The sequence below is a fragment of the Nerophis ophidion genome, linkage group LG16, assembly GCF_033978795.1.
Source record: "Nerophis ophidion isolate RoL-2023_Sa linkage group LG16, RoL_Noph_v1.0, whole genome shotgun sequence".
Taxonomy (NCBI): Eukaryota; Metazoa; Chordata; class Actinopteri; order Syngnathiformes; family Syngnathidae; genus Nerophis; species Nerophis ophidion.
The window spans coordinates 15,852,305-15,874,133 of NC_084626.1; the positions used below are offsets into that span (position 1 = coordinate 15,852,305).

General features: G+C 41.8%; 1 protein-coding gene across 2 annotated transcripts in view; it reads right to left on the reverse strand.

The window, feature by feature from the left end:
• The window catches only part of LOC133535021 (glutamate receptor-interacting protein 2-like), a 240,489-nt gene that overhangs the window by 64,092 nt on the left and 154,568 nt on the right, over positions 1-21,829 (reverse strand). The window contains exons 3-6 of one of the 2 annotated variants that reach the window (XM_061874424.1): positions 7,283-7,418; positions 7,058-7,203; positions 1,416-1,502; positions 1,257-1,332 (exon numbers count right to left, since the gene is read on the reverse strand). In XM_061874424.1, the coding sequence (XP_061730408.1) occupies positions 1,257-1,332; positions 1,416-1,502; positions 7,058-7,203; positions 7,283-7,418 (445 nt within the window). Of the gene's footprint in view, positions 1-1,256; positions 1,333-1,415; positions 1,503-3,141; positions 3,365-7,057; positions 7,204-7,282; positions 7,419-21,829 lie in introns of those variants that run through there. The other variant, XM_061874423.1, reaches the window with a different exon arrangement.

The following is a 21,829-nucleotide window of genomic DNA, read 5'->3' on the forward strand; positions in this document are numbered from 1 at the left end:
CAATTTCTGAGGTAACAGCAGAAACATTTTTTTTATCAGGGATCTTATGTTTAAAAAAAATTTGATCAAACATTTTAGGGAATGTTTGATCAAATTATCCGTAGTAGCAATATTAATAATGTTGTGTTTATTCTGCGTAGTGCACTTAAGATAATTATGACCATATCTAGGAATTGATATGATGGGAATTTTCCGATTGTTTGCTTGGTGCTTTGATAAACTGAACGCATCATATACATGGTACTATATTGTGATGTTATGAGCCAGGGAATAAAAGAACTACCCTACCCAGCATGCAACAGGAGTGACGAGCATGCGCGGTAGCCCGGTATATGTTGTGTCGCCATGACGGCATCTTGTATGTTGTGATATGCACGCTCTGAAAGCAAACGTTAAGAACTCAGCCAATACGCCTCGTCTGCATTATTCATAAATAGACAGACAACACATATACTCCGCTGCTTCACAGGCCGCTGGATGTAGCCGGCGAAGTATTCCCATGCTAGCTAGCCGGTCTAGCAAGATTGCGTCATTCAGTCCAAAACGGCCCGATCTATCCACATCCAGAATTGTCTGGCGGTCGTAAGTGATCCCGGAGTGACCACGCTGTAAGCCAGCCGTGAAATTTGCAGAATTGTCCGGTATTTTTGCCAAATGTTCCATCTTTACCAAGAGCCCCTCGACGCTGGGCGACCCCATCTTGTTAAGAAAAGGCGTTAACAAAATAAAAGCATGTAAACAACATACGCAAATGTGCGATAAAATAATTGTCGGCGTTAATAGATTGATGAGTTAACTCATAATTAACACACTAATTTGCCCACCCCTAGTTATTTTATTTTATTTTTTTTACAATGTACATAGACACAAACCACAAAATACTAGTTACTGATCTCTAAATTTGTTTGCGGTGACTCCAGCGGATCTACTGTAAATTGTGTCTTGCAAGTTAAGTAATATTCAATAAGTCACATATTAAATAATCACATCCTCACATAGTTTTCATGACACAGCTGTCCCACTTTCTGACTGAGCCCGCATTTCTTCAGACACAGCAGATTAAAAATAGCTGCTCATTGTTCTAAAGTCGTCTGATTGAAGCCGGATGGAAAAAGCGCAGAAAAGGCTGCTAGAACGTGTTATTTATTATTAGTATAGATTATTATTCACAGCTTTGCCATGTGTTCTGGAGGATGATATAGTTGCAGCCTCTCCCATGTGGTCCTAATTAAAAACACACAGCATGTGGCCTATACCTGTCAGCTGGGCCTCCAGGTCGCACATAGGTGACCACTAGGGGGCGAGACTTGTGCCAGTCTTCGTGGATCCCACCTGGTAGAACAAAATGGTAGTGGAATTAAAACCTTCATTTCGGTTCTGGTGCCTTTCAAAATGTTGTTGCATTGTCTCGTTACCGCGGGTGACGAAGCCAAAGCTGCTGCCTTCTTTGTGCAAACAGATGTCGATCGTCTTGGAGATAACGCCCGAGCTGCTGTCTGGTGCTGCAAGACATCATCATTTAGATCAGCATGGAGGATGTCATCACCTTAACGATAAACCAGCAAGAACTCAGGGTCATTTGTGTTTAGAGGAAATTGATGGTAGGCATACTAACGAGAACAGGTGGAACATGTACAACAGAGTTTTCACAACTAAAATACTTGCTCAGTGGCCTTATAGTTAGTGTCCGCCCTGAGATCAGTAGGTTGTGAGTTCAAACCCCGGTTGAGTCATACCAAAAACTATAACATTGGGATCCATTACCTCCCTGCTTGGCACTCAGCATCAAGGGTCGGAATTGGGGGTTGAATCACCAGAATGATTCCCGAGCACGGCCACCGCTGCTGCTCACTGCTCCCCTCACCTCCCAGGGGGTGGAACAAGTGGATGGGTCAAATGCAGAGGGCAATTTCACCACACCGAGTGTGTGTGTGTGTGACTATCAGTGGTACTTTAACTTTAACTTATATACAGTGGTAGCCCCACTTACAAGTATTTTAAAATATGTGCTCTCTCAGCAGGTTGTTTTTAGTTAATTAGCTACAGTAGTTAGCATAGCAAATGCCACTGTGAACCCCATACAATCCGACCAAAACATCCGGTTTGGACGAGATTAACATAACTTTGCTCTTCTGAGCATTGGAAGGAATAAGGTGACTGTGAAGGACAGTCCTGAGAAGAAGTGGATAATATTCATTTATTTAAAGAAAGAAACAATTTAAAAAATCACTGAACGTGTAGTTGGGGAAGCAGTTGGAGCGAAGCACTGTATCTCTGCAACATACTGAAGCTGGATGAGTTGATAACGCTCGTCAAGAATGTAAACCAAAATCTATACGGCGGTTATTTGTCCATGAAAATTTGGAGAAGCTGCTGATGGTGTGTTTGACAGAGAAGCAGCTGGAAGGAGGGATTGTTTAAGTAAATGCTGTACATCATTAATACATTGCTTCATTAAATTACTGTCGTTGTTTATAGTAATGTAGTCGGATTGTTTTTCATTCAATATTTATTATCTAAAAGTGTTTTTCTTTGTAAAAGACATGTTACCTGTTGAAAATTGTAATGTTTTGAGAGTGTGTACCGATTTAATTGATTTAAATTAATTTTAGTGGGCAACGTTGATTTTAGATTTGTCACAGCACCAATTAAACTCGTCAGCTGAGACACTGTACTACTAATTAATGTTAAAGATGTGTGATGTATTAATAATGTAGTACTGGGCATTACACAGGATTGAATTTGGAGGTAATGCAAGTAAGCTACACCATACTTGCCAACCTTGAGACCTCCGAATTCGGGAAATGGGGGTTGGGGGTGCATATATATATATATATATATATATATATATATATATATATATATATATATATATATATATATATATATATATATATATATATATTAACATGTATATATATATATATATATATATGTATATATATATATATATATGTATACATATACATATATATGTATACATATATATATATATATATATACATATATATATATATATATATATATATATATATATGTATATATATATATATGTAAATAATACATTCATGAATGAGTATATCCGTTCGTCGACCGTGTTCAATGGAGAAGTCGCATCTACAAAATTTGCAGGCAGCATACCCCTTCCTCTTTGAGCTGTCCTGCATGAACTGAAATAATTTTTTCCAATCATTTAGGAACTTGCAAGCGTACTTCTTCTTCTCACTCGTCGTCGCCATGTTTCCTCTTCATTCTTGTGCTTTATCTCTGTTATGTTTTTGGACATGAGTACTTCCCGAAGTTTTGAACCAATGCAGGATGGGAATCCGGATGTTGTGTGTCAGTGTATTAACGGGACAGCTGGAATAAACACACGCTGAGAAATAGCTCCGTGCCTGCCTACTTTATGGGTTATAGATACATCTATGGATAACGGAGACATATATAATAGTCTCCTTTTCAGGTGAGAGAGGACACTAAAGGCACTGCCTTTAAGGCACGCCCCCAATATTGTTGTCCGCGTGGAAATTGGAAAAATGTTTGCCCAGGGAGATTTTTGTGAGGGGCACTGAAATTCGGGAGTCTCCCGGAAAAATCGGGAGGGTTGGCAAGTATGGGCTACACTGTATCTCTTGGATGCCATTCCTTATTTAAAAATAACTAATCCCCACACTTTTTGTACCTAATACCACAAATGTATTTCAAATTCAATCAAGGAACATATATAATTCAAATAAATTAAGTTTATTTAGTGGCTCAATAACATTTCTACTGCTGTGATAAAGTCAGACTTTCTATAGCACTTTTGAGGCCAAAACGATGGTAGCAATACTGTTATATGTCTAAGGTTGTTTGCTCTTAATTGATTAAAAAAACAAAAACACAGTAACAACAGTTGAATTGTAAGATTTGTCACCCCATTACAGCTGTATAATTGTTTCATGGCTTTAAAATTACCCTTAATGGCAACGGACAATAAACAAGTCTGGCAGAAGGGTTAGAGGTCTGCCTCACAATACGAAGGTCCTGCAGTCCTGGGTTCAAATCCAGGCTCGGAATCTTTCTGTGTGGAGTTTGCATGTCCTCCCCGTGAATGCGTGGGTTCCCTCCGGGTACTCCAGCTTCCTCCCACCTCCAAAGACATGCACCTGGGGATAGGTTGATTGGCAACACTAAATTGGCCCTAGTGTGTGAATGTGAGTGTGAATGTTGTCTGTCTATCTGTGTTGGCCCTGCGATGAGGTGGCGACTGGTCCAGGGTGTACCCCGCCTTCCGCCCGATTGTAGCTGAGATAGGCGCCAGCGCCCCCCGCGACCCCGAAAGGGAATAAGCGGTGGAAAATGGATGGGATGGATGGATGGCCATAAAATAGCTTACAGGCCTACTGAAATGAGATTTTCTTATTTAAACGGGGATAACAGGTCCATTCTATGTGTCATACTTGATCATATCGCGATATTGCCATTATTTTGCTAAAAGAATTTAGTAGAGAACATCCACGATAAAGTTTGCAACTGGAGAAAAGCCCTGCCTCTACCAGAAGTCGCAGACAATGATGTCACATGTTGATGGCTCCTCATATATTCACATAGTTTTTAATGGGAGCCTTCAACAAAAACAGCCAGATGAGGTGGTTCGGGCATCTGGTCAGAATGCCACCCGAACGCCTCCCTAGGGAGGTGTTTAGGGCACGTCCAACCGGTAGGAGGCCACGGGGAAGACCCAGGACACGTTGGGAAGACTATGTCTCCCGGCTGGTCTGGGAACGCCTCGGGATCCCCCGGGAAGAGCTAGACGAAGTGGCTGGAGAGAGGGAAGTCTGGGTTTCCCTGCTTAGGCTGTTGCCCCCGCGACCCGACCTCGGATAAGCGGAAGATGATGGATGGATGGATGGAACAAAAACAGCTATTCAGACCGAGAAAACGACAATTTCCCCATTAATTTGAGCGAGAATGAAAGATTTGTGTTTGAGGATATTGATAGCGACGGACTAGAAAAAAAAACAAAAAAGTTAAAAAAAAAAAAACACGATTGCAATCGCGTTGCATTGAGACGGATTCATATGTTTTTAGAGACATTTACTAGGATCATTCTGGGAAATCCCTTATCTTTCTATTGTGTTGCTAGTGTTTTAATGAGTTTAACAGTACCTGATAGTCAGAAGTGTACGTCCACGGCCGGGTGTTGACGTGCAGTATCTCAGGGAAGTCGACGGCAGCTGTACGGGAGGCACAAGCTCAGCTGATATCCGGTATGTGGCGACTTTTTAACCACAATTTTCTCACCGAAACCTGCTAGTTGACATGTAGTCGGGATTCATGTTCGCTTGACCACTGTGATCCATAGTAAAGTTTCACATCCGTGAATTTTAAACAAGGAATCACCGTGTGTTTGTGTGGCTAAAGGCTAAAGCTTCCCAACTCTGTCTTTTTACTGTGACTTCTCCAATATTAATTGAACAAATTGCAAAAGATTCAGCAACACAGATGTCCAAAATACTGTGTAATTATGCCGTTAAAGCAGACGACTTTTAGATGTGTGTGTATGCAGCGCTCATATTGATAACAGCCCGTGACGTCACGCGTACACGTCATCATTACGCGACGTTTTCAAGAAAAAAGTCCCGGGAAATTTAAAATTGCAATTTAGTAAACTAAAAAGGCCGTATTGGCATGTGTTGCAATGTTAATTTTTCATCATTGATATATAAACTGTCAGACTGCGTGGTGGGTAGTAGTGGGTTTCAGTAGGCCTTTACAGTACTGACACACTGCCATATTAGTGAAGCTACTATATCCCTTGACAGTCACCTGACCAGGTATGGAAAATGACTCATTATTGTACCGAAAGGTGAAATTTGCCGTATTTTGAGGAAAATACTTTATTCAAATGGTTGTCACCCAGGTATGAGTATGGAGGTGATGCAAGTAAACATGGTTCACTGTGTCTACTCTAGGACATGCGAAACATGTTCCTTATTTAAATCAATCAATGAAAGTTTATTTACATAGCCCTTAACCACCAATGTCTTAAAGGGCTGGACAAACCACAAAGACAACCCCGGCTCTGATCCCACATCAGGGCAAGAAAAAAACTATTATTTCTCGTAAGTACGGTAAATAACGTGAGAGTCCAGTACAAAGGGAGGCCGGCAGGGGAGTCTTGTATGAAGACAAGTCAGTTTGGAAATAATTCTAACGGGCAACTCTAAATTGGCCCTAGTGTGCCCGAGTTCGGAGATCTCAAGGTTGGCAAGTATGCAAAAGGATATGAATGAGAAGACATAACTAACGTTTTTGATATACTTTCCAGCTTACCCGACACATTGCTATTTTGGGAAAGCTATAACCCACAATGGTCATATGACCAGTGTTGCATGATAGGACATGACTGTGGGGGGGTCGCGTGGCTTGCAGACCTGCAGCGAAGCGGGGTCTGCCAGGACCTGCTTCCAGATCAGCGACAGGTGCGTAGATGACCCACCTGGGAGTGTTTATCTGATCACCTGTCGCTCTGTTAAAGGCAGCAACCGGGAAGGAGAGGGGAGAGTTGTTGATGGTGGAGAGCGAAGACGAGCACGAGCGAGAGCGAGACAGAGACAAGAACATATAGCAACCCAAAGAACATTTACTGATGAACGAGGCTGTCATATCTGTCGTTGGTGGTCTGAAGAACCCGGAGGAGCAACACCTCCACAATGACAAATTATCTCACTGGAAGCTAGAATTCGTCATATTTTGAGGAAAATCACTGTACATACCCATACCCAAATTGTTCTCTTGTGTTAAAATTGTTAAATGGTTCTCCTTTTTAGCTAGCAGTAGCAGGGGTGAGTAACTGAATGAGTTGACAGAGACAAAGGTCTGTTGTACTGGAAGCTAAATTTTGAGGAGAATCAACATACATACCCAGTTTGATGTTGCAAATGCAGTTAGTGTAACAGTTTCATAATTTGTGACATGTTAAATGGTTTTCCCTTTTAGCTAGCGGTAGCAGGGGTGAGTAAGTGAATGAGTTGACAAGAGATGACTTGTTAATGACGAGCAGATTTCTAACCTGTAGGGGGCAGTTCGTATTCCACCTCCAGCAGGACCCGTTCCCCGACGTTCTTCAGTAAGCTGATGATTTCTTCGTGTCGTAGTTTGGTCAGATTGATGCCGTTCACAGACTTTATGTAGTCACCAACGTTTAGCTGGTCACTCCTACTCATCAAAAATAAAAATTTAAAAACACCGAAAAAACAATTGCTGTTTAAGTGACAAATACTTCTCTCAGACTCACCGGGCAGCAAGACCTCCGGGTCGCAGGTTTGATACCCGCGGTTTCCCATCTTTGTCGGTTCCTCCTGAAATGGTGAGGCCCAACGTGCTGCCCTCTTTCTTCACCAGCTCTACCATGGTCACACCCCTCAGCGCTTCTAAGCAAAACACACAAACACAAACACACACACACACACACACACACACACACACACACACACAAACGCCACATGATAAGCGATTAACAAACTCATTCGCCAGGCCTGTTCACAGTCAGTCGAGGCAGCCCTGGGCTGGAAGCTGTTTATTTCATTTGCGTTTTGTCTTTTACATCCTAGCAGACAAAAATATGACGATAACTAGTCAAAACAAAGGCAGGTTGATTAAGACAATTAAAGGCCTACTGAAACCCACTACTACCGACCACGTAGTCTGATAGCTTATATATCAATGATGAAATATTAACATTGCAACACATGCCAATACGGCCTTTTTAGTTTACTAAATTGCAATTTTAAATTTCCCGTGAGTTTCTTGTTGACAACGTCACGGAATGATGACGTATACGTGTGACGTCACAGACTGTGAGGAAATATTAGGGCTGCGCACACACACGGCTAAAAGTCGTCTGCTTTAACCGCATAATTATACAGTTTTCTGGACATCTGTGTTGCTGAATCTTTTGCAATTTGTTCATTTAATAATGGAGACTATAAAGAAGAATGCTGTTAGTGGAAAGCGGTGGATTCCAGCTGTCTTTAGCACCGAGACCCAGCCGGCGTTTCTTTGTTTGTTGTGAAAGCAGAGCGGTCAAGCGAACATGTTTTCTCTACGTCAACCAGCATGTTTTTGGATGGGGAAATTATGATATATATTTTACCGAAGACATCCGTGGATTATTTGTCGTTCTGCAGCAGCTGTGAGCTTGGCTCCTCGGCTTCTCTCTGAGACACAGTGTGTTCAACGCAGCCATCCGACCTCAAGGTATGTCTTTACAATCTTTACTTTACAATCTTTAAAATCTCACTAAAACACCATTAATACAATAAGCAGATAAGGGATCTTCCAGATTTATCCTAGTACATGTGTCTAATTACATCTGAAACGCTCACACTGCCGTTGCCCGGAGCCGTCGCTTTTTAAAATTTTTTAAATTTTTTTATCTAGTCCGTCGCTATCAATATCCTCAAACACGAATCTTTCATCCTCGCTCCAATTAATGGGGAAATTGTCGCTTTCTCGGTCAGAATCGCTCGCACTGCTGGCGTCCATGATTGTAATCAAAGGGTGGATGTGAGGAGTCCGACAATCTGTGACGTCACGCGCACTACTTCCGGTGAAAGGCAGGGCTTTTTTAAGAGCGACCAAAAGTTGAGAACTTTAACGTTGATTTTCTCTACTAAATCCTCTCAGCAAAAATATGGCAATATCGCGAAATGATCAAGTATGACACATAGAATGGACCTGCTATCCCCGTTTAAGTAAGAAAATCTCATTTCAGTAGGCCTTTAACTGACATTTTAGTTAACGTATAAAAACATGATGAAAATGTTGACAAAAACAAAATCTAATCATGTTTGATATCATTTTGTAGATGGGTAGGACAATTTGGGAATATAACCAATCATAGCTCTTTTACAGCACAATTATGACTGAGCCCCAGGGAGTTAGTTATAAAAAGGAGAGCCAATGAGATGTTTTTCCTTGTGAGATAAGGACATTTGATTTCTCACCTTCAAAACAATATATATATACATATATATATATATATATATATATATATATATATATATGTATATATATATATATATATATATATATATATATATATATATATATATATATATATATGTATATATATATATATATATATATATATATATATATATATATACATATATATATATACGGCGTGGCGCAGTGGGAGAGTGGCCGTGCGCAACCCGAGGGGCCCTGGTTCAAATCCCACCTAGTACCAACCTCGTCACGTCCGTTGTGTCCTGAGCAAGACACTTCACCCTTGCTACTGATGGGTGCTGGTTGGCGCCTTGCATGGCAGCTCCCTCCATCAGTGTGTGAATGTGTGTGTGAATGGGTAAATGTGGAAGTAGTGTCAAAGCGCTTTGAGTACCTTGAAGGTAGAAAAGCGCTATACAAGTACAACCCATTTATCATTTATTTATTTATATATATACATATATATATGTATATATATATATATATATATATATATATATATATATATATATATATATATATATATATATAATATATATATATATATGTATATAGATATATATTTATATATATATATATATATTATGTATGTATATATATATATATATATACATATATATATATATATATATGTATATATATATATATATATATATATATATATATATATATATATATTTATATATATACATATATTGTTGTCTGTCTATCTGTGTTGGCCCTGTGATGAGGTAGCGACTTGTCCAGGGTGTACTCAGCCTTCCATCTGAATGCAGCTGAGAGAGGCCCTGGCACCCCCTGCAACCCCAAAAGGGACAAGCGGTAGTTAATGGATGGATGGATGGATGGATGGATGTATATATATATATATATATATATATCCATCCATCCATCCAATTTCTTCCGCTTATCTGAGGTCGGGTCGCGGGGGCAACAGCCTAAGCAGAGAAACCCAGACTTCCCTCTCCCCAGCCACTTCGTCTAGCTCTTCCCGGGGGATCCTGAGGCATTCCCAGGCCAGCCGGGAGACATAGTCTTCCCAACGTGTCCTGGGTCTTCCCCGTGGCCTCCTACCGGTTGGACGTGCCCTAAACACCTCCCTAGGGAGGCGTTCGGGTGTCATCCTGACCAGATGCCCGAACCACCTCATCTGGCTCCTCTCGATGTGAAGGAGCAGCGGCTTTACTTTGAGTTCCTCCCGGATGGCAGAGCTTCTCACCCTATCTCTAAGGGAGAGCCCCGCCACACGGCGGAGGAAACTCATTTCGGCCGCTTGTACCCGTGATCTTATCTTTTCGGTCATGACCCAAAGCTCATGACCATAGGTGAGGATGGGAACGTATATCGACCGGTAAATTGAGAGCTTTGCCTTCCGGCTCAGCTCCTTCTTCACCACAACGGATCGGTACAACGTCCGCATTACTGAAGACGCCGCACCGATCCGCCTGTCGATCTCACGATCCACTCTTCCCTCTTCCCCCACTCGTGAACAAGACTCCTAGGTATATGTATATATATATATATATATATATATATAAATATATATATATATATATATGTATATATATATATACACAGTACAGGCCAAAAGTTTGGACACACCTTCTCATTCAAAACGTTTTCTTTATTTTCATGACTATTTAGATTGTAGACTGTCACTGAAGGCATTAAAACTATGAATAAACACATGTGGAGTTATGTACTTAACAAGAAAAGACGAAATAACTGAAAACAGTGTTTGTATTCTCGTTTCTTCAAAATAGCCACCCTTTGCTTTGTTTAATGTTTTGCACACTCTTGGCATTCTCATGATGAGCTTCAAGAGGTAGTTATCCGAAAGGGGTTTCACTTCACGGGTGTCATCGTTGTGATGCCTTCATTGACAATTTACAATGTTAATAGTTTTGAAAATGAAGAAAACACATTGAATTTTGTCCTATACTGGAAATATATAAAGATTTAAATATATATATTATAGGCATCCGTCCGTCTGTAGTGACAATGGGTTGCGCCTTGGGGAGTTAATTCTTTCTTGCAGCGGCGGCTTTGGCTATACAGCCCCACTCTGGAGTGACAATCTCTGGTGCAGTTGGTGCAGACATATTGGGTGGGTTCTGACACAGGAGCAGGTCTCGCGTCACGGAGTTTCCGCTTTAGTCTCCTCGCCTGCAACAGGGAGATGTGCTTCTCCTCGGCAAGGCGGGTTCCTGTGGCAGCAACAGTCTGCCTCCAAACGTCGCAATCTTTTGCAGCTTCCTCCCAGTTGTTGTGGTCAATGTCTGCCAGTTTCATGTCACATTTGCACATGTCCTTGAAACGCAGTCCAGGGCGACCAAGGGTTCTGGAGCCTGTTGACAATTCGCCGTACAGGACAGATCTGGGGAGCCGGCTGGGGTGCATTCTGTGGACATGGCCAAGCCATCTCAGTCGGCGTTGGCTGAGCATGGTGAACAGGCTGGTGGAGTGAGCACGATGTAGGACTTCCATCTTGGGAACTTTGTCCTGCCATGAGATTCCCAGGATGCGGCGAAGACAGCGCAGGTGGAAGCTGTTTAGCTGTTTCTCATGTCTGGTGTAGGTGGTCCAGGCCTCACTGCCATACATCAGTGTGCTAATGACGCAGGCTTGGTAGACCTGGAGTTTAGCGCGCGTGGATAGCTGGTTGTTCGACCATACTCTTTTGAACAGCCTGGCCATCACTGTGGCGGCTCTCGCAATCCGGATGACACGTCACTGGACAAGTCACTGGAGATTGCGGATCCAAGGTATGTAAAGGTGTTGACACATTCCAGAGTCTGATTGTCGACGGAGCTGGAGAGTAGTATTGCAGCATCTTGGCCCATGAAATTGGTCTTCTTTGGATTGATGGTGAGACCAAACTATTTACAGGCAGATGAAAGCCTGTCCATCAGCCGCTGAAGCCCGGACTCGGTGTGGGATGCTAGAGCTGCATCATCAGCAAAAAGCATTTTACTCAGGAGGACATTGGTCCCCTTGGTGTTGGAGCGCAAACGGGCAAGGTTGAAAAGTTTCCCATCAGCCTCTTGTGTAGGAGAACACCTTCAGAACATGTGCCGAAAGCAGTATACAGAACGAGGGAGAAGAAAATTCCAAAGAGAGTTGGCGCAAGAACACAGCCCTGTTTTACGCCGCTGCAGATTGGAAAGGCCTCTGATGTTCCACCTTCCCAACAGACGGAACCCTGTGTGTTTTCGTGGAATGATCTTATGACGGCGAGGAGTTTTGGGGAGCAGCAGATCTTTGCAAGCAGCTTGAAGAGACCATCTCTGCTGGGGGACGGCGTGGCGAAGTTGGTAGAGTGGCCGTGCCAGCAATCTGAGGGTTACTGGTTCAATCCCCACCTTCTACCATCCTAATCACGTCCGTTGTGTCTTTGGGCAAGTCACTTCACCCTTGCTCCTGATGGGTCCTGGTTAGCGCCTTGCATGGCAGCTCCCGCCATCAGTGTGCGAATGGTTGAATGTGGGAATACTGTCAAAGCACTTTGGGCTCCTTAAAAAGGGGTATAAAAGCGCTATACAAGTACAACCATCGACCATTTTTTTATTTTTACTCACAAGGTCAAATGCTTTAGTGAGATTGACGAAGGCAAGATATAAGGGTCTCCTCTGTTCCCGGCACTTCTCCTGAAGCTGCCGAAGGGTGAAAATCATGTCCACTGTGGATCTTGCTGCCATAAAGCCACATTGTGACTCAGGGTAGACACGTTCTGCAAGGAGGTGGAGTCTAGCAAGGGCGACACAAGCGAAGACTTTCCCCACAATGTTAAGCAGGGAGATGCCGCGGTAATTATTACAGTCACTATGGTCTCCCTTGTTCTTATACAGTGTGACAATCTTGGAGTCACGCAGATCCTGCGAGATGGCTCCATCTTTCCAACAGAGGCAGAGGAGATCGTGAAGGTGCGGCAGTAACGAAGGTTTCCCAAATTTTATGACATCAGGTGTTATCCCGTCCGCACCTGGTGCCTTGCCGCATGCAAGGTTGTCAATAGCTTTGCTGAGCTCTTCCTGCGTGGGTTCCTTGTCGAGCTCCATCATAACAGGCAGGTTTGTAACTCCATTCAGACCCGCCTCTGACACAATGCTCTCAGTGGCATATAACTCCGTATAGTGTTCGGCCCATCTTCCCATCTGCTTGTTGCTGTCAGTGATCACTTCACCAGACTTGGCATTCAGTGGTGCTGTTTTCTTGATGGACCAATGTTTTCTTTGTCCACTCATACATGCCCCTGATATTTCCCGTGTCTGAGGCCCTTTGTATGTTTGAGGAGAGCTCGAGCCAGTTGTTGTTGGCACAGCAACGTGCCATTCGCTGGGCTTCGCTATTGGCCTTTCTTGAGGCGTCAAGGTTCCTCTGTGAGGGGTTTCTCTTGTGCTTGAGGAAAGCGGTACGCTTTGCCTCTATAACTGGCTCCATCACAGCAGCACTAGCCTCAAACCAGTCTGCATTTCTTCTCGTTCTCTTCCCATATGTTGCAATGGCTTGGTCGTAGATGGTATCACGCAAGCAATTCCATTCGTCCACAGCACTTTGCCTGATTGATGGTCCATAGAGTGCTTGGTCAAGGGAGGTGAGGAAGCGTTGTGTGACAGCCGGATTGGTATAACGGCTGGCATTGATGTGTGGACGGGCCTTCTGCTTGGTGTGATAGATTTGTTTTGTTCGAAGCTTGACCTTGCTGAGGACAAGTGAATGGTCCGTCTCGCAGTCAGCACTGTGAAACGTCCTTGTGAGAAGCACGCTGTTAAGGGCCTCTCGCCTCGTGATGATGAGGTTGATTTGGTGCCAATGTTTAGAGCTGGGGTGTCTCCAAGATACCCGGTGCAGAGGCTTAGTCTGGAAGAAGGTGTTTGTGATGCAGAGCTTGTGGTAGCAGCACAGCTCTAGCAGACGTTGTACATTTTCGTTCAAACTCCCCAATCCAAAGTGACCAAGGCAGTCTGGCCAGGATTTTTGGTCAGCAGTACCCTGGCATTGAAGTCTCCCAGAAGGAGCAGATGCTCATTTTTCGGGATTGTGTTGACAGCCGCGTCGAGCTCCTAATAGAACTTGTCTTTTGACTCTGGTGGTGAGTAGAGGGTCGGGGTATAAGCACACAACAGGTTTGTTGGTCCGCTGCTGGTAAAAAGGCGGATTACATGGATCCACTCAGACCCTCCTGTCGGTGGGTCCATCATGGTAAGCAGAGTGTTATTCACTGCAAATCCCACACCATATTCCGGGGATTTCTCTGCACTCTATTCCTGCCGGAAGAAAGTATAGTGTTTTTCCTTCAGAGAGCCAAAGTCAGCAAGACGTGTCTCTTGGAGCGCAGCAATGTAGACTGTGGAGAGACGGAGCCGAGGAGCCGACAGCAGGGGCGGACAAATGCCGGTCCTACCCGCAATGGCGGCCAGGAGGCGGGGCGTGCGGCGGAGAGAGGAGGCGGGACGCACTCAGAGCGACGCTCCAGCCAGCCAAGTCAGGTGCGTTCACCACACACCTGCGCTCAATCTGCTCATCTGTTGTTGCAGCACAAAAGAGGAGAAGGAGGAACGAGCGAGGAGGAGTAGGCGAGGACACGACGGCAAACCGACAACGAGCACGACGATCAAGAGAGAGAGAGTGAGATGACGACCCCCCGCAATGGACGCAAACGCCGGACGCCGAAAGGCGTGCAGCGGCGGCAAGCAGGAAGAGCCCACGCGCTGAAAAGTGACGCGATCGGATGGCCAGACGTAGACAGGTTTATTGAAATAATAAACACCAGTCAAACCTGCTATGATGCGTCCTGTGTCCAGTGTCACGGCAACCCACACGGGGACGGCGTCTGGGAGTCCGCCACATAGACATTAAGTCGGTGGAGCTCACGGTCAATGATAGCTGTCTTGTGCGAGTCACCAATGAGATGTAGACTGTCCAAGAGCCCTGTGCGCATTGTTCTGACATTCCAGCTTGATACTCGAAGAGCTGGTATCTTTGTTTTCTTCCTCACAGTTTTCGCTTTTTTTCTGATCATCTTTGGTGCAATTGTTGACGTTTGCTAGTCGTGCTTTACCCTATTCCTCGCCAGGATGATGCCGGCTCTGGCGGGTTGGCACCTAATTGACCGGGGGCTGCTCGGCTTGAGGCGGGCGGTGGCCAATCATTAGTCAATGATTCCTCCTCAAGAAGGGTAGAAATACAACAACACACACACACACACACACACACACACTTACACACACGCACGACCCACCTTGTCAAAATCTCCTCAAACGTGTTCCAATTTTCTCTGCTAGGTTTTTGCTGGTGTGTGCTGTATATTTGTCCTAATTTTCATGCTTGTATTATTTTAAGATGAAACAGTGTAAGAATAAAGCCCATTCATGCGCTGAGGCATAATGACGTAGTTCAGACATAAGGAGTGAGTGTGTGAGAGTGTGTTTGGCTTGTTGGCCTTGGTCAAGGTCTGTGCTCTATTGAGTACTATAGTGCTTTACAAACTCACATCAATGGCACGTTCCTTGCTGATGCTTATATGCCCTCAAAGGATGTCAGTGTAGGTAAAAAGTGAAGAGATAACAACCCCCAACACACACACACACACATACAAGCAGAGGCACGCACAGGTGAGATAGATCTTTGCTGTGATAGATTTGGTAGATTTGCTAAATCTCTCAGGCGACACTCAGGATCAGTTCTCTGTCTCTCACACACACAAACACACGCATGCACGCACTCACACACACAAACAAACACACACACACACATGCACGCACATCCATACACAAACACACACTAATGACTCACTCTGTATGTTGTATTTGCAAAAAATTGGGGTGAACCTGTTGGGAGTTTTAAACTGGCAGCACATGAGACACAACATGCGCACAAGTGGGGTAGGGGACGGCGTGACGAAGTTGGTAGAGTGGCTGTGCCAGCAATCTGAGGGTTACTGGTTCAATCCCCACCTTCTACCATCCTAGTCACGTCCGTTGTGTCCTTGGGCAAGACACTTCACCCTTGCTCCTGATGGGTCCTGGTGAGCGCCTTGCATGGCAGCTCCCGCCGTCAGTGTGTGAATGTGTGTGTGAATGGGTGAATGTGGAAATACTGTCAAAGCGCTTTGGGCTCCTTTAAAAGGGGTAAAAAAGCGTTATACAAGTACAAACTATTCACCAAGTGTGTTGAAATCTTCCAGAAGCTTTTGCGAGTACGGCGGAAATATGGAAATATAAAAAGAAAATATTAACCACTTATACAAACATCAATGTTACCTAAATTGTAATTAAAACTGCACATATTTGTATTCTTATTTTACTACAATAAACCAAGGACCCACCATGATTGCTCAAAACATATATATATATATATATATATATAACTCGCTATAATTCACATAATATAATATGTTACATTGTATATAAAATGTCAAATGTCATTTATAGTGTGTTATGTTGTGTATAAAGTGCCATTACAAGTGTGTGTATCATAGTGTAGTGTGTTACCATGTTTATTATACTGTGTCATATGTGTTATGTTGTGTATAACATGTCAATATGTGTTACAGTGTGTTACCATGTGTATTATACTGTATCATGATGTGTTATAGTGTGTTATTTGTGTATAACATTCTAAAAAGTGTGTGTTACCATGTGTATGATACTATATCATGATGCTTCATAACGTGTATTACAGTGTGTTATGTTATGTGTAAAATGCCATAAAATGTATTATAGGGTGTTACGTTGTGTATAACATGTCATAAATGGGTATTATGGTGTAATGGTGTGTATAATATGCCATGATGTGTATTAAAGTGTGTTAAGTTGTGAATGTGTTGTGTTGTGTTACGTGTATAAAATGTTGTGACTTGTATTTTAGTGTGTTATGTTGTGTAAAATGTTTATGATATGTCAAATTGTGAATTACAATGTTCATTATACTATTTCAAGATGTGTTTATAGCATGTTATGTTGTGTATAATGTGCCATTCCAAGTGTGTGTTTGATAGTGTAGTGTGTTACCATGTGTATTATAATGTGTTATGTTGAGTACAAAATGCCAACATGTGTTATAGTGTGTTACCATATGTATTGTACTGTGTTATAGTGTGTAATGTTGTGTATAACATTCCAAAATGTGTAATATAGTATGCTATCATGTGTATGATACTATATCATGATGCGTCATAATGTGTATAAGTGTGTTATGTTGTGTATAATGTGCCATTCCAGGTGTGTGTATCATAGTATCATGTGTTACCATGTGTATTACACTGTGTCATGTAATTTGTTATGTTGTGTATAACATGTCATTATGTGTTATAGTGGGTTATACTTTGTATTACATTGTATCATGGTGTATTATACTGTGTTATTTTGGGTATAACATTCCAAAATGTGCAATATAGTATGTCACCACGTGTATGATGCGTCATATTGTGTATTCAAGTGTGTTATGTTGTGTTTAAAACACCATGGTATGTATTATAGGGTGTTAGGTTGTGTACAACATGTCATCATGTGTATTATGGTGTAATGTTGTGTATTATATGTCATGATGTGTATTAAAGTGTGTTAAGTTGTGAATGTAATGTGTGTCGTGTATATAAAATGTTGTGCCGTGTATAATAGTGTGTTGTGTAAAAAGTGTATAATATATCAGATTGAGTGTTACAATGTGCATTATACTATTTCAAAATTTGTATTATAGCGTGTTATGTTGTGTATGATGTGTACAAACCCCGTTTCCATATGAGTTGGGAAATTGTGTTAAATGTAACTATAAACGGCATACAATGATTTGCAAATTATTTTCAAACCATATTCAGTTGAATGTACAACAAAGACAAGATATTTGATGTTCCAACTCATAAACTTTATTTTTTTTTGCAAATAATAATTAGAATTTCATGGCTGCAACGCGTGCCCAAGTAGTTGGGAAAGGGCATGTTCACCACTGTGTTACATCACCTTTTCTTTTAACAACACGCAATAAACGTTTGGGAACTGAGGAAACTAATTGTTGAAGCTTTGAAAGTGGAATTCTTTCCCATACTTGTTTTATGTAGAGCTTCAGTCGTTCAACAGTCCGGGGTCTCCGCTGTCGTATTTTACACTTCATAATGCGCCACAAATTTTAGATGGGAGACAGGTCAGGACTGCAGGCGGGCCAGGAAAGTACCCGCACTCTTTTTTTACAAAGCCACACTGTTGCGACACTTGTCTTGCTGAAATAAGCAGGGGCGCCCATGATAACATTGCTTGGATGACAACATATGTGGCTCCAAAACCTGTATGTACCTTTCAGCATTAATGGTGCCTTCACAGATGTGTAAGTTACCCATGCCTTGGGCACTAATACACCCCCATACCATCACAGATGCTGGCTTTTGAACTTTGCGCCTATAAGAATCCGAATAGTTATTTTGCTCTTTGTTCTGGAGGACATCACGTCCTCTGTTTCCAAATATAATTTGAAAATGTGGACTCGTCAGGCCACAAAACACCTTTCCACTTTGCATCAGTCCATCTTAGGTGAGCTTGGGCACAGCCAAGCCGGCGGCGTTTCAGGATATTGTTGATAAACGGGTTTTGCCTTGCATAGTACAGTTTTAACTTGCACTTACAGATGTAGCGACCAACTGTAGTTACTGACAGTGGTTTTATGAAGTGTTCCTGACCCCATGTGGTGATATCCTTTACACACTGATGTCGGTTTTTGATGCAGTACCGCCTGAGGGAACAAAAGTCTGTGATATCATCGCTTACGTGCAGTGATTTCTCCAGATTCTCTGAACTTTTTGATGATTTTACGGGCCATAGATGGTAAAATCCCTAAATTTCTTGCAATAGCTCGTTGAGAAATGTTGTTCTAAAGCTGTTCGGAAATTTGCTTACAAAGTGGTGACCCTCGTCCCATCCTTGTTTGTGAATTACTTAGCATTTGATGGAAGCTGCTTTTATACCTATTCATGGCACCCAACTGTTACCAATTAGTCTGCACACCTGTGGGATGTTCCATATAAGTGTTTGATGAGCATTCCTCAACTTTATCAGTATTTATTACCACTTTTCCCAACTTTTTTGTTACGTGTTGCTGGCATCAAATTCTAAAGTTAATGAATTATTTGCAAAACAAAAAAAAAATTATCAGTTTGAACATCAAATATGTTGTCTTTGTAGCATATTCAACTGAATATGGGTTGAAAATGATTTGCAAATCATTGTATTCCGTTTATATTTACATATTGAAACGGGTTCGTATTATAATGCCTTACTATGTGTAATATGCTGTGTCTATATACCAGAGGTGGGACCAAGTCATTGTTTTGCAAGTCACAAGTAAGTCTCAAGTCTTTGCCCTCAAGTCTCGAGTCAAGTCCCAAGTCAAGACAGCCAAGTCTCAAGTCAAGTCCAAGTCAAAACTGAAAAGTCTCAAGTCAAGTCCCAAGTCCTGCATTTTGAGTTTCGAGTCATTTCAAGTCATTTTAACCACAGACTATTATATTTACACAGATTGTGTATGTTTTTAAAACGCTGTATGTATTTATTATAAAATAAAATATTGCTGACATTGCACTTCATAATAGCACTATTAACCAGTTATTTTAAACATGTAACTCATTCCTTTAAAGAATAAACACATTTGAAAAAACAAGTGCAACTGTAATTATTTGCACAAAAGTGTTATCATTGTATTTCGATGGCAAATTGCATTGGAACTAGTTCCACAGCAGTTTCCATCCTGTTTTTACATTATCTCATTGATCTCATCTCATACCGTATGTGTTTTAAAGTGTGTGTACACATGAAAACCATAAATACATGAACATAACAATGAACAGAGTTGTACTTTTTAGATGTCAGGGCCCTATGGAATTTGTACACATATTCTTAATATAGTATACATTTTAACTGACCTTTATTTGACTATGTTTGTCTTTTTGTAGGTGGCTAAAATATGTTGTGATGCTGACCGCCGTCTAACGTTACGTTACTGTGTGTGATACATTCACGAACGTAACATTATGTGTAGGTACCTCATGCAGCCCTGCTTAAAAAAAATCACTTGACAAAAAGTATGAATAAGCTAGCTAGCTGCAGTGGACGCAACAGATTATAGTGTCTGCAATGACTTATAACCATAGACATATTATAAGTAGACCCAGCATTGGCTGCTGTGACGCGAGGAATTTGGCCACCATCTTGAAGTGGTGATGAGGAGCTGGCGAGCAGCCTAAACCGACAGTTGAGAGGTAGAAAACAAATATGCCGAGCTGGAGTTCAGCGTTTGACTGCTCAAATGAGCGGACTGTTGAAAATAGGAATCGGGTGATTACTTTTCACAAGTAAGATTTAACGTTAACATACTATTGGTAGTATTTTGTGAAAATAATATTATCACAGAGTTGTGAAGGAGCGAAGATCTTCAATATTTGTATGTGAAAATCACAAAGAAATCTTCTGGAGGAGGATGACCCCTCTACTGGTATTTGGTTTACAAACTTTCAGCCACACCTAAAACAAAATTCACCAGCCAACACTGATTATGATGCATTCATCATTTTAGGCAAAACATAAGACAATACTCTCTTAACAGTATAATTGTAACCAGGAATAAGTCTTCAAGTAACAATATTCAAATACTAACATTGTTGGGTAAAACAGACTTTGGTTTTATTCTGAATCCAGTGAAACAGATTGGTGGCTTTAGCTGACATAAAGACTTTCAGGCTTTTATATACGTTTAAGTATTTGGCAGACACTTTTATCCAAAGCAACGTACGTGAAAAATACATATAAAACAATCATTGTAAACAAGATTGTTTAGGGGAAGAATGAAATACAAAATATCAATACAAAGTGTCAAGACAGAATAAACCCTCAGCTGTTGCAGCAACAGAGATAAAGTCTATTGGTCCATAAGATATATAGATATCTAATATATTCATACATTGTTTATGTAGGATATACACATGTATATATAACCTAATCATATTGTTTCTTGAACTTAAAAATAGCTGACCGTTTTTTTCCCCCTTCTCTGGGATTATTATTCCCAGTTTTGATCTTGGACGTCTGGTCACTTATAGCATATAAGAATATTCTATTACTGTTAAGCAAACTATGAACACGCCAAAACATGTGTCCTTTATCGTAGTTACACGTATGACAAAAAAGCGCGTGAAAATCAGTGGTATTCAGTGAGATAAAATGCGCTGACAGTTCATAGCTCCTGCCAAATGAATTGCACTGAGTGGAGTTGATCACCACTCCAAGATGGCGGCCAAGCGTCTCGTCTCCTCAGCGCCACTAATGGTCAATGCTGCGTCTACTTATAAGATGTCTATGGTTCTAACGTTAGCAGTGAGTTTACAGCCTCACGATTTAACTATACAGCCAATAAAAGTTACGTTACTCAGCCAATAAACATTAGCTTACATTCAAAACTTACCCTTCATTGTGCATCTTCAAATGTCGAACGAAGTTGGAAGTTGTTGCGTCTCCATCTATAATCTTCCAACCACATGTTTTGCATACGGAAATTTGTTATTTGTTGACCAAGTCGTTGTTTTAATACCCGAACAAAACTATTTTGGCATCATTTTTCCTCACTGGCGCTTTTGTTTAAGAGCTCTTCTTCGTTGGTTTTTCTGCAATTTGATTGGATGAATGCTCTGTGACGAAAATAACGTGAATGTAATTTGATTGGCTGTTGTTCTGACAGGTAGCGCGCACAATGTCATCGCACACTTGTACACGATGGAAGATACGGAGCGCTCCTGAATAACTTTTATAATCGTTGGGTTTGGGGGAAAGTAGCAAGTCATGTCAAGTCTAAA